The sequence below is a fragment of the Budorcas taxicolor genome, chromosome 3, assembly GCF_023091745.1.
Source record: "Budorcas taxicolor isolate Tak-1 chromosome 3, Takin1.1, whole genome shotgun sequence".
Lineage (NCBI taxonomy): Eukaryota > Metazoa > Chordata > Mammalia > Artiodactyla > Bovidae > Budorcas > Budorcas taxicolor.
In genome coordinates, this window is record NC_068912.1 from 99,801,572 (window position 1) to 99,812,915 (window position 11,344).

General features: G+C 56.6%; 1 protein-coding gene across 1 annotated transcript; it reads left to right on the forward strand.

Moving 5' to 3' along the window:
- The first annotated feature begins 1,475 nt into the window (after positions 1 to 1,475).
- Positions 1,476 to 2,012, forward strand: TMEM275 (transmembrane protein 275). The gene has a single exon (XM_052636496.1). It carries the CDS (start codon positions 1,476 to 1,478, stop codon positions 2,010 to 2,012), a length of 537 nt encoding a protein of 178 aa, XP_052492456.1.
- The last annotated feature ends 9,332 nt before the right edge of the window (positions 2,013 to 11,344 follow it).

Here is an 11,344-nt window from a genome sequence, read left to right on the forward strand (position 1 = left end):
TGACAATATACAGCCTTGATGTACTCCTTTTCCTATTTGGAACCAGTCTGTTGTTCCATGTCCAGTTCTAGCACAGCTCCATGGCAATGATCTCATCCTCCAAGGGCCTTAATACCTGTGATTCCATGTTATAGAACAGAATTCTCAAAATAGATGTCTTAAATTCCCCAGACTCTGAAGCTTCTGTATGCATTCCCAGAATTCTAGAATCCAATGATAGATTCCACAACCAGTTACAACAAGAAAAACCTAGAAGGGGATCCTAGTACCCAGTGACTGGGCTTTTAAGTCTAGATTCAACAGTATAATCTTGGGGAACTCATGGGGGTAGGATTGGAATCTAATAGAATGTCCAGTCTAGGAAGGACCTGGGGCCTTGGGTCTGCTCCAGCCCAACCCATGTAGGGACTGTCCCTTCTCACTTGCCAACTGAAACCTCAGGAGCTCCTCACTGTCACAAGGTCACTCACTGGCCAGGCAGCAGGTCACGAGGTCCTGGCCTTGGATATTGGGTAAATCCACAGATCTCGCTGAGCTTCAGTTTCTTCCTCTGGACAAGCTGGGGCTAGACCAGATGGTTTCTAGGGCCTCTATTGCTCAGGGGAGGAAGTTGTCTAAATCCCAAGAGCTGCCCCTGCCCTCTGATTAGGACTACTGATCATGATCATCAGGTAATGAGCACCTAGGCACTGAGCTGAGCACTTTATAGCTATTTACTCATTTAATTGTTTCCCTGGTGGCTCAGACAGGAGAGAATCCACCCACTATGCAGGAGGTCTGGCTTCGATCCCTGGGTTGGAAAGATTCCCCTGGAGGAGGGCAAGACAACCCACTCCAGTATTCTTGCCTGGAGAATCCCCATGGACAGGGGAGCCTGTAGGCAACAGTCCATGGTGTCGCAAAGAGTTGGACACAACTGAGGGACTAAGCACAGCACTCACTTAATTAGCCCAAGAAGGCTTCATGGAGGAGGGGAGGTGAACGGTCTGTGTCTGTCTGGAGGACAAGAGGGAGTGGGGAGGGAGAGAAGATAGCAAGATCTGCCACAAGGAAATCCAGGGACGAGGTGAAGAAGTCACTCTTCCCATGTGGGATGAGCTGTTGCTTCCCAGAGGCAGAGGCGGGAACTTGCCTGGCAATCCAGAGGTTAAGACTCCTGGCTTCCACTCCTGGCTTCCAAGGGGGCCGGAGCCCTGGTCAGGGAAGCTCCCCATGCCGTCGAGATGAGGCAAAAAAAAAAAAAAAAAAAGTCTCACAGAGGCAGAGGCAGGGGCTAGCCAAGATGGCATGACCTCTGCGCTCCCAGGCACTGAACAGAGCCACAGAACCGAGGGTGGGGTGGAAAGCCCAGATGCCCAGCTGACCTCTCCGTTGCTCTCTGCCCACAGGACGACTGTGAGCTGAGCCCTGACATGTGGGCTGGCCGCGGCCGGCGGCAGGAGGAAACTGAATGAGTGCCCGGAGTCCCCAGGTCGATGCCGCCCCCAGAGAAGAGCCAGGGGCCCCCGGCCCGGGCGCCCGCGGGGCGCGCTCAGGACCGGCTGCCCGGCCCGGCGTCCCCGGCGCTGTTCTGCGCCTGCGGCCTGTGCTTGCTGCTGGCGGGCGTGAACGTGACGCTGGTGGGCGCCTTCGCCTCCTTCGTCCCCGGACACAACGCGCCCCTCGTCGTGGGGCCGGCGCTGCTCGTGCTGGCGCTCGGCTTCTTCGCGGCCTGCTGTGTGTGTAGCCGCCGCCGCGGCCGCGCGCCCGGTTCGCGCTCGGCGGGCGCTGGGAGTCCCGGCCAGGGCGGCGGCGGCGGCGGGCGCGTGGCGCTGGAGATGGAGAGCAGCGAGCGCACGGCGCAGGACACCACGGCCGTGCAGCTGAGCCCCGCCGCCTCGGACGCGTCGTCCGGCCGCTCCAGCCCGGGCCCCGGGCCCTTCGCCCTGGACGCCCCCGCGCCCGCTGCAGTCTACGCGCCGCGCGCCGACGGGGTCCGGCTCGACCTGCCCCGGGAGCGCGTCGCCCCCTAGTGAACTGGGTTCCCGGCCCTGACTTCCTCTGTCCCGGTTCCCTCCCATCAGTGCCATTGAAGAAAAAACAGGGAGGAGGCGAAAGACAAGAAAAAGGAATTTTTCCTATGGGTCCGGGGCTGGGCACAGGTGGCCTCTTCTGTCCCAGCTCTGGAACTTCCGGGGGCGGGGTGGGGAGGGGAATGTGATGACGGTGCCCGGGCACTGACAGCCCTCAAAGGAGGGAGCAATGCCTTGGCCCTTTGGGTGCGGTCTGCTGGGTTCTAGTTTACCTCACTCTCCAGACGTCCCGGCGATGGCACCCCACTCCAATACTCTTGCCTGGAAAATCCCATGGGCAGAGGAGCCTGGTAGGCTGCGGTCCATGGGGTCGCAAAAAGTCGGACACGACTGAGCGACTTCCCTTTCACTTTTCACTTTCATGCATTGGAGAAGGAAATGGCAACCCACTCCAGTGTTCTTCCTGGAGAATCCCAGGGACTGGGGAGCCTGGTGGGCTGCCGTCGATGGGGTCGCACAGAGTCGGACATGACTGAAGTGATTTAGCAGCAGCAGCAGCAGCCAGATGTCCCAGAACTGGGCTGCTGCACCGTCCCCACGCCCTACCCGCCACCCATGGCATTTGGGCACTGTGAACAGAGCCACTCTGAGGCGGTTAACTCAGCAAGGCCCTGGAGGGGTGGAAGGAAGTGGGGAGACACACCCGGTCTCAGCCTGGGCTGTCTCCTGTGCCCACCTGCTGTGAAAGGCTTTGAGCTCCCCTCCCGCCCCTCCCTGACCTCCTTGTCTCTACCCCAACCTGACCCTTTGGGATTGATGCCAGGGAGGATCTTATCTGAGCCAGATCATCCATAAGGTAGAGCTGGGTTGAGCATACTCCCATCCTTTCTGCTGGTGGCACAGACGGTAAAGAACCCTGCAATGCGAGAGACCCAGGTTCTATCCTTGGGTAGGTAAGATTCCCTGGAGAAGGGACTGGCTACCCACTCCAGTATTCTTGCCTGGAGAATTCCATGGAAAGAGGAGCCTGAGTGAGCTGATCTACAAACACAGAGCAGGGTGGGCTGGGGGAGATAGGGAGGAGTGGTGAGGAGGCTCCTGCCACCCTGAAGTTCTCCACCTGAACCTCACTGTGCATTCCTGCTATGCCTCACTCTGCTCCTTAATAAAGCACCTTTGGAGTCAAGTCCTGACGGCAAGACCTCTGATCCTGAACCCTGGAGTCTGCAGTCCTCCCAGCCAGTGCCTGGTGCTTCATCATCTCAGCACCAGCTCCTCTTGGAGAACTAGAAGAGAGCCCCAGAAGTGTGTGACTGTGAACAAAAGACTATCTGAGATTGTGTGTACCTGTGAACAACTGTGGAAGCAGAGTGTCAGATTGAGGGGGGTGGGCGCTGGATGAATATATAAGTGTGACTGTGGGTGAGACGGCCTGGCTATGTGGATGAGATGGTGAGCGTGGGAGTATTTTAGGTGGCATTGTCTGACATCACACCTGCGTGGGAGCATGCGCACGCGTGTGTGTGTGTGTGTGTGTGTGTGTGTGTGTGTGAGGAAGACCACCTCCCCAGCTCCAGGCCTGTCTCTTCTGGTTCACTGGCAGCCTCAGACTCCACCTGCTGCCTTGGGAGAGTGAGAGGTGAGTGGGGCCACTGCTGATACCACCTTCGGGTGTGGTTTGGCCCACCCTTCTCCTGCCACCTTCTTAGGAAGAGGCACTCAAGATTCTAGCCCTGAAATGCCAGGCCCTGCCCAAACCCCTCTCCCTCCTGCTGGTGGAGGCCTGGAATTACACCATCAGGGCTTCTTCCTCTTCTACAGGAAGACTTCCTGATCCTATATGGGAGCCTGGCTGCTGAAGACAAGGGTGAGGTTAAGGTTCAGAGCAGGTAAGGTTCACATGCTAAGTTTCAGAGCAGCGGGCCACAGGTTATGATAACAGAGCGGGAGGAGGGTGGCCTCAGAGGAGGGCTCTGGCTCCTGGAGAGTCTCCCTTCCATTGCCACACCCAAGTGAAGGTCGTGCTTTGTCCCATCTGCACCTCCTCCCCTTCCCCAGGCACACCAGGAGATATCTGCACACCCCAGGACCCACTCTCCAATCAGCCAGCCCTATACCAAAACCCCCCAGTGTCTCTCCAGGCCTGCTGCACCCCGGGACTCCTCCCCTGATATCTCTTCAGGGCCCTCTGGGGCAGTATGTCCACCAAGGAGCCACACCCCTGCATGGCCCTCAGAAGGGTCAAGTTCCAGGCCCTGAAGGCAGAGAAGGGCTCCAGGGGAAGGGCAGTAGGGCACGTGTTTCTTCGGAAGGAGAAAAGGCGATTCTGACAGTACAGAGGCAGCAAGCTCCCTGACCTTTAGGAATCTGAGCAGGGACCGGCATCTCCCAAAGGGACGCTGCCCAGGGGTCCTAGGATGAATGGACCGCCCCCCTCCTGCCCACAGAGAGAACCACTGCTGGCCAAGCCAGAGGAGCCCACTAAGGGCCGAAAACTCAGATCCTCTCCCTTCCCTCCCACTAGAGGAAATGAAGGCAGCCACTTAGGACCATATATATATATATATATTTATTTATTATTTTTTTTTTTTACTAATTAATTCAGCAAATAACTCCTGAGTCTTACTATGGACCCATGGGCTTCCCAGGTGGCGCTAGTGTTAAAGAATCTGCCTGCCAATGCAGGAGATGTAAGAGACATCTTACATCTCCCCTGGGTCAGGAAGATCCCCTGGAGAAGTGTATGGCCACCCACTCCAGCATTCTTGCCCGGAGAATCCCACAGACAGAGGAGCCAGGGTCATAGAGTGGGACATGACTGAAGTGACTTAGCATGTACACACTATGGACCCATAGCTTGGTGAGCAAGCTCTGGGGGAGCTCACGTTCTACTTAGGGGGAAATTAAAGAATTAAATACATAAGCACACAAGACTAAAAACATTAGCTAGTGGATAGTGCTGTGCAGCAAATCACAATAGGAAGAAGCGACAGAGGGACTTGGATGGCTGGAGAGGACTCCTCTGAGAGGTAACATTTAAGCTGAGCTCTGAAAGCCACACAGAAGTCTAGAGCAAGACCATTTCAAGCTCAGGAAATGGCTGGTGCAACCCTAAGGTGAGAATAAACTTGGCCCCCATGTGTCAGACCAGGAAAGAAGGGGTGTGGAGACAAGGGTGGGAGATGAAGCTGGAGAAGGTGGGGAGTGGGTTGTTGCTCTGCTCCTATAAAGCTAGGCAGCCAAGGCGAGGAGCTGGGGTTTTAATCTCTGTGAGATAGAACCACAGGTGGGTTTTAAACAGGGACACGACATGATGTGATTTATGACTTCACCACTCGCTCTGCCTGCTGTGTGGAAAACAGAGTGTTGAGGGACTTGAGGGAAAAGAGGGGCCGGGTTAGAAGCTCACTGCAGTGGGAAATGCTGGTGGTGGCTGTGAGCTGCGCAGATCCTCCACCCATTTTTGAGGTCTCCCTATCAGTATTTACGGGAGTAAGAGAGAGGAATCTGGGAGGAAGTGCTAGAATTGTGGTTTGCACAGCTGGGCCTATGGTGGACGACAAAGCAAGAGCTATGGCCAGATGAAAGGTCAGCTTACCCAGTGGAGCTGTCCCATAGGAGCTGGAGTCACACCCCTGACTTCCAGATGTAGAGCCCCAGTGATGCAGATGAAGAAATTAACCTGTGGGTGGTGGTGAAGCCATGCATCCTGATGATGTGGGCGAAGGGAGGTGAAGACGGGACCAGAACCTCGAGTAGTCCAACCTCTGACTCTAGGGCAGAGTAGGGACTTGAAGTTGCCCAGTTCTGAATCTCACCTTCTGCCAGTGCCTTTCCAGTGAGGTCTGTGCACTAGGAGTTGGGAATTAGGGAGAAGGGAGTAGAAGGGGAGCTCCAAGAGGTTGGGACTGCTGGCTTGTTGACAGCTATGCACTCAGTGCCCACCTGGCACGAGGCAGACGCCTGATAAATATCTGTCAAACAACTGAATGAGTAAAAAGGTGTGAATGTTATCACACAGCTAAGATTCTGGGCCTCCCGCAATAGCGAATTATCAAGATACCCAATTCTGAACAAGAAGGGAGAAAAGTTCCTATGTGTGTGGGGATTCCCCTGGACAGTTCCTGTTTTCTGCATTGTGAGGAGGTGGAGTGAGGCTGGAATATAGAGCTGCCTGGATAGACACTGATGGATGCACCTGAGGGCCAGTCTCCCTTAAGTAGGTGGTGGCCAGATAGGCGGGCTGACTGAGGAAACCAGCACTGCTAGGGAGTGCCACCAGAGGGCACCCTGGGCACACGACAGGGGATAGAGGTGACAGTCCCGCCACACTGCACAACTTCCCCCATTTCCTTTTCTGAGGGGCCAGGCCTGAGGAGATGGAGAGCAGGGAGTTGGGTGTGCATGAAGAAGTGGGTGTTAAAGTCACCCAGATTTACTAAGTGACATCTCCAACTCTGGATTCTGACCTTATCACAGAGGGAGGCCAGATACTGGACACAGACTTATGCTTTATCAAGGACACAGCTAAGTCCTGGGTCTGGTCCTAGACCGAGTCCTCACTCTGACCTTCGACTGAGCCCCTGCCCAGGTCCATATGAGGTCCTGACCTGAACTTGAGCCTGATCACACTGTGAGCCTTGATCCTGACTGCTCCATACAGTGAACACTGATCCTGATCAATGCTGACCTGTATCAAAGATTGCACCCCGACCTGGTACAGGCTAAGCCTTAATTGTGGACAAACAGTAAGCTCTTATTCGGTCACAGGCTGAGCCCTGACCTTGATCCACACACCATGCCCTGATTCTAGTATCAGGCTGAACCCGATGCTAGTCACAGAGTCCTGAATCTGTTCCCAAACTGAATGCTGACCCTGAACTGAGACTCAGCTATTGTCATGGTCGAAGACTGAGCCCTGATCTCTAGGTCTTGTTCCCAAATACCCTGGACTTCAGGACTTTCCAGATGAGGCTTTCAGGCCAGGCTTTAGCCCCAGAAGGCAGTACCTTCTGGAAACACTTTTGAGGGGGGAGAGAAGAAATTCTGGGTCTCTGAGTGGTCCAGAAACTCCTAGACATTGCATCCCTGAAAGGCTAGACAGAGAAATGCTGGCTCTAGGCTGTCTGGAACGTGAGGGGGTAAGGACAGCTGGACCTTCTCCAGGTACCCCTGGAGCTCCAGGTGGGGCCTGCCTGCCTGCCTGCCTGTGTGTCTGGGGCCCTCCAGCCTGGGTGCCTCTTCCATCTTTACTTCTGATTCCTGCAGAAAACTGGGCAAATCCCTTCTACTCACTGGGCTGTGCTCCACCCCCTTGTTACCTTTCAGGGACAAAGGGGAGAAGGTGACCAGGTCATAACTGAGGGTCCTGTGTCCCTACCATGTGCACTGGCAGGAAGAGAAGCCCCCTTACTCTGGTCCATCCCTGCAGACAAGCAAGAAAAAGCTCACGGCTGCACTCGCCAGGCCTCAGCCTCAGGTGGGCAGTGTCAGTCAGACATGAGCAGGGAGGTAGGAAGTAGGAGTCCCAGCGATCCCTGCGCACTCTGGGGGCCCGGTGTGTGTGAGGGGAGGTAGGTCCTCCCCTGGGCACACTGCCCAGGTCAGGGCTGGGCCCCAGGGCCTTGCCCCTGCAGGCCGAGCTGGCATCAGCCAGGCCCTCCCCCGGCTCACCTGGGGAGGCACTGGGGCGGGGAGGGGTGGGGGGCGCTGAGGGCCGAGCCAGGCAGGAGCGGGGGCGGGGGAGGGGGCGGCTCGAGTCAAAAAACGCTGACGCCGAAGACAATGAGCTCTCCGAGGCTGAGGCAACTCATTTGGTCCCGGCCACGCTTTATTAAATTCTCATAAACCTGTCAGGGGGGACAGGGCTCGCTTCAGTTTACCTCATTAGCCCGACACAATGACAATGAGAGGGAGGGCGAGGGAGGGGGCGGCCAGGGGAGGCCCGGGCCCAGCGCTGAGAACCGAGCCAGCCAGGAAGATAATTGAATTAAGTGGCTTTTGTTAATGGTTTTTAAGACTCCGAAGTGTAAATAACATTTAGGGTCTTTCTTTTAATGGGGCTGGGGTTTTAGAGACCCCAGGAGCTTAGGGGAGGCCTAGCCCGGGCCCCTGCCCCTCTCGCCCACTCCAGGGGCGCTTGGGCGGGGCCACCTGCAAGGCTGCCCCGAGATGGGAGGCGGGGCTGGGAGGAGCGAGGGGAGGGGCCTAGGAAGGTGCAACAACTTCTATGGTGGGTCTTTGAACCCAGATGAGGTTAAAAGAGGGCCTAGAGAGGGCAGAAAGGCAGGGGCTGACAGTGGCGACCTGGCCAGGGCTATGTCTGAGGTGCTACTGGAGTCACGGCCTGTGAGGGTCAGGGAATCTCAGGGTCAGGGGGTGGGGAGAGCGGGGCTGGGGGTCCTCATTCCTCACTCAGAGACCTGTGATACTAGTCGGTTTCGGCTGTATTGCCTATTGCCAGTGGGGAGGCCCCCTTGGAGACAGTGAGCACCCGTCTGTGACGCGTGCAAAGGTTGCGCCGGTGGGTGCACTGGACCCTGGTTCCTGAGGGAGGCTGGACTTGAACTGAGCTATAAGATAGCCTGCAGATAGAGGTGGAGAGTTCACTTCTCTGGGGGCGCTGGGCCTGGTGAGCTGCCCTGGAAGGAACAGGGACGTGGACAGGCTGCTTGGGAATCTGTCCTTTGGCTTTCTTCAGTCACAGCGTCTCCCTCCCCGCAGACAGGACCAGGTCCCAGCGCTGGCAGGGAGGGAGGCAAGGGCTCTGAGCTAGGTAGGTTCCCTGGGGCTGGAGGTGCCGTGGGGCGGGGCTGGCCCTGGGCCAGCCCACAAAGGGTTAAGGCATTAATCGCCCTGCGTGCGACAAAGGGAAGTGAGTTTTCTGATCCAGAAAGGATCAGTCCCTGGGACGCCCCATCAGGCCCTTCAGCGTGAAATTACACCCCAGCGGGGGTGCTCCCCTCCCCCAACACACACTACCCGCCTAGGCCTGGCACAGGATTAGGGCCTGGAGTCATCAGCTATTTAATAGATCCCACCCCGCTCCCACCCCTTCTCCCCCAGAGCCTTCACTGGAGCCTCCAGGCCTGCACCAGCCTCTTTCCTCATCGGCTGTCCACCTGGATGTTGATCTGACATGTCTGGTCCTCCCTGTCCTCACTCGTGGTCTGATCCTTCCATCTCTCTCCTCCATTGCACCCTGACCCCACTCCCTATTTGAGTCCTTCTTGACCTTTCATCGGGGCTTCCCTGGTGGCTCAGAGGAAGCCTGCAATGCGGGAGACCTGGGTTCAATCCCTGGGTCAGGAAGCTCCCCTGGAGAAGGAAATGGCAACCCACTCCAGTATTCTTGCCTGGAGAATCCCATGGACGGAGGCGCCTGGTGGGCTACAGAGTCGTGGTGAGCCTGGTGGGCAAAGAGTCAGACGCCACTGAGCGACTTCTCTTTCACCTTCACTCTGACCTTTCATCAGCACCCCAAACGTATCTGTTGCAGTGCTTATCTATTTGTTGTCTGTCTCCAGCACTGAGTGCCTTGGGAGCAGGGACCGTCTTGTTCAGCACTGCATTTCCAGTTCCCAAAGCTGTGTCTGGCACATAGATGGTGTTCAATAAACATTAGTTGACTAAAGATCCTCCCATCCTCCTCACAAAGACTAGGGGTGGATAGCCCCTAAAGTCGGGACACAGGGGCTCAAGACTGAGAGGAGAGAGCTAAAGCTTGTGCAAAATAAGAGCCACATCCTCGGGAAGAGACCAGGCTGGGCTATGGCCTCAGCCTCAGGGCCAGGCTCATCTCTAAAGAAGGAAAGGAACGTCCCTGGTGGTCCAGTGGTTAAAAATCTGCCTGCCAATGCAGGGGACATGGGTTCAGTCCTGGTCCAGGAAGATCCCACATGCTGCGGAGCCACTAAGCCCATGTGCCACAACTACTGAGCCCACACTCTAGAACCTACGAGCCGCAGTTCCTGAAATCCATGTGAGTAGAGCCCGCGCTCTGCAACAAGAGAAGCCGCCGCGGTGAGAAGCCTGTGCACCGCAGTGAAGAGTAGCCCCTGCTCTCCGCAACTAGAGAAAGCCAGCACGCAGCAACAAAGGTCCAGTGCAGTCAAAAATACAGAAAGAAAAGAAAGATGTATTTTTTTTAAATGGAGAAGAGGGTTGAGATCCTGCATGGCCCAAGGGTGCTTACTCCTCCTTGGGTGCCATCCCTGGACACATCCCACTTCCTTGGGCAGCTACTGGGCCTTTGCCAAATGAGTGCCTTGACACACCATCTGCACCCACAGCCGGGTACGTGGTCCAGGCTGGGAAGAGGCCCTGGATGGAACAGCTGAGGAAACTGGGCCATGAATATCACTCAGCAGGACATTCAGAAAGCAAGGCCTTCCAAGGCAGGCAGGTGGCCTGAAGAGCCTGCCCTCCAGCCTCTGCACAGGAAGCAGAGGCCCAGAAAAGGCCAGGGCTCGCCCAAGGCCCCAGAGCAAGTCCAGACAGGACCCGGGCCCCCGGAATCCCAGGCAGAGCCCACCCCTCTTGCTGCCCCTCCAGCGCAGTACTGGTTCCACAACGACTCTGCGTCTGGTTCTGACCATGCCGCCGGGTCCTGCTCAGGGAGCTCCATCTGGATTTACCTGGTGCCCCAGAGAGGTCAAGAGAGGGAGAGGGCAAGGAGTGACCCCACAAGCCTTCCCAGAGAGGGTGCATGTGGTGGGTTCTGAAGAGTGAATAGACTTTCACAGCAAGAGCAGACAGGTGGGAAAGGGCCCCATGAGTGTGTGAGTACTACACAGTCCAATTTGGTCAAACGTCCCAGAACACTGTGAACAGACATGTTCTGTGTGCCCCACTCCTAGGCCAGGCCTGAGGAGGAGGAGGCAGGCTTCAGCTCAAATGAGGATGAGCTTCCCAGTCAGCCCTGGAGCAGGCTGCCCTGCAAGGTAATGAGCTCCTCGTCCCTGCAGGTTTGTGGGCAGGGGCTGGGTGTTAGCAACTCCTGACTGAATGGGGACTAGACTGGAGGGACCCTGAGGATGTCTCTTCTGAGAACCTGTAGCAGGAATCCCCAGACCATTCACACAGTGGGTCCTGCTGTAGGCAACCCCCACCCTATCCTTATCCATTCGCTTGGGCTTGGCAGGATCCTAGCAGCTGGAATGGCAGAGAGGGAGAGGGGATGATCGACAGACTCCTTTTGCAGATCCAGCTACTCCAGGTCCTGCCTGTGTACCTGGAGCTTCTACCCAGTCCAGCCAGGGGCTGCAGTCCAAGCCATCATAGGGACTGAGGCCCAGAGAGGGACTTCTCTCATATCCCACAGCCTGAGAGGC

Bases quoted from the DNA above. Each gene is read 5' to 3' on its own strand.
- TMEM275 (XM_052636496.1), top strand. From the start codon at position 1,476: ATGCCGCCCCCAGAGAAGAGCCAGGGGCCCCCGGCCCGGGCGCCCGCG.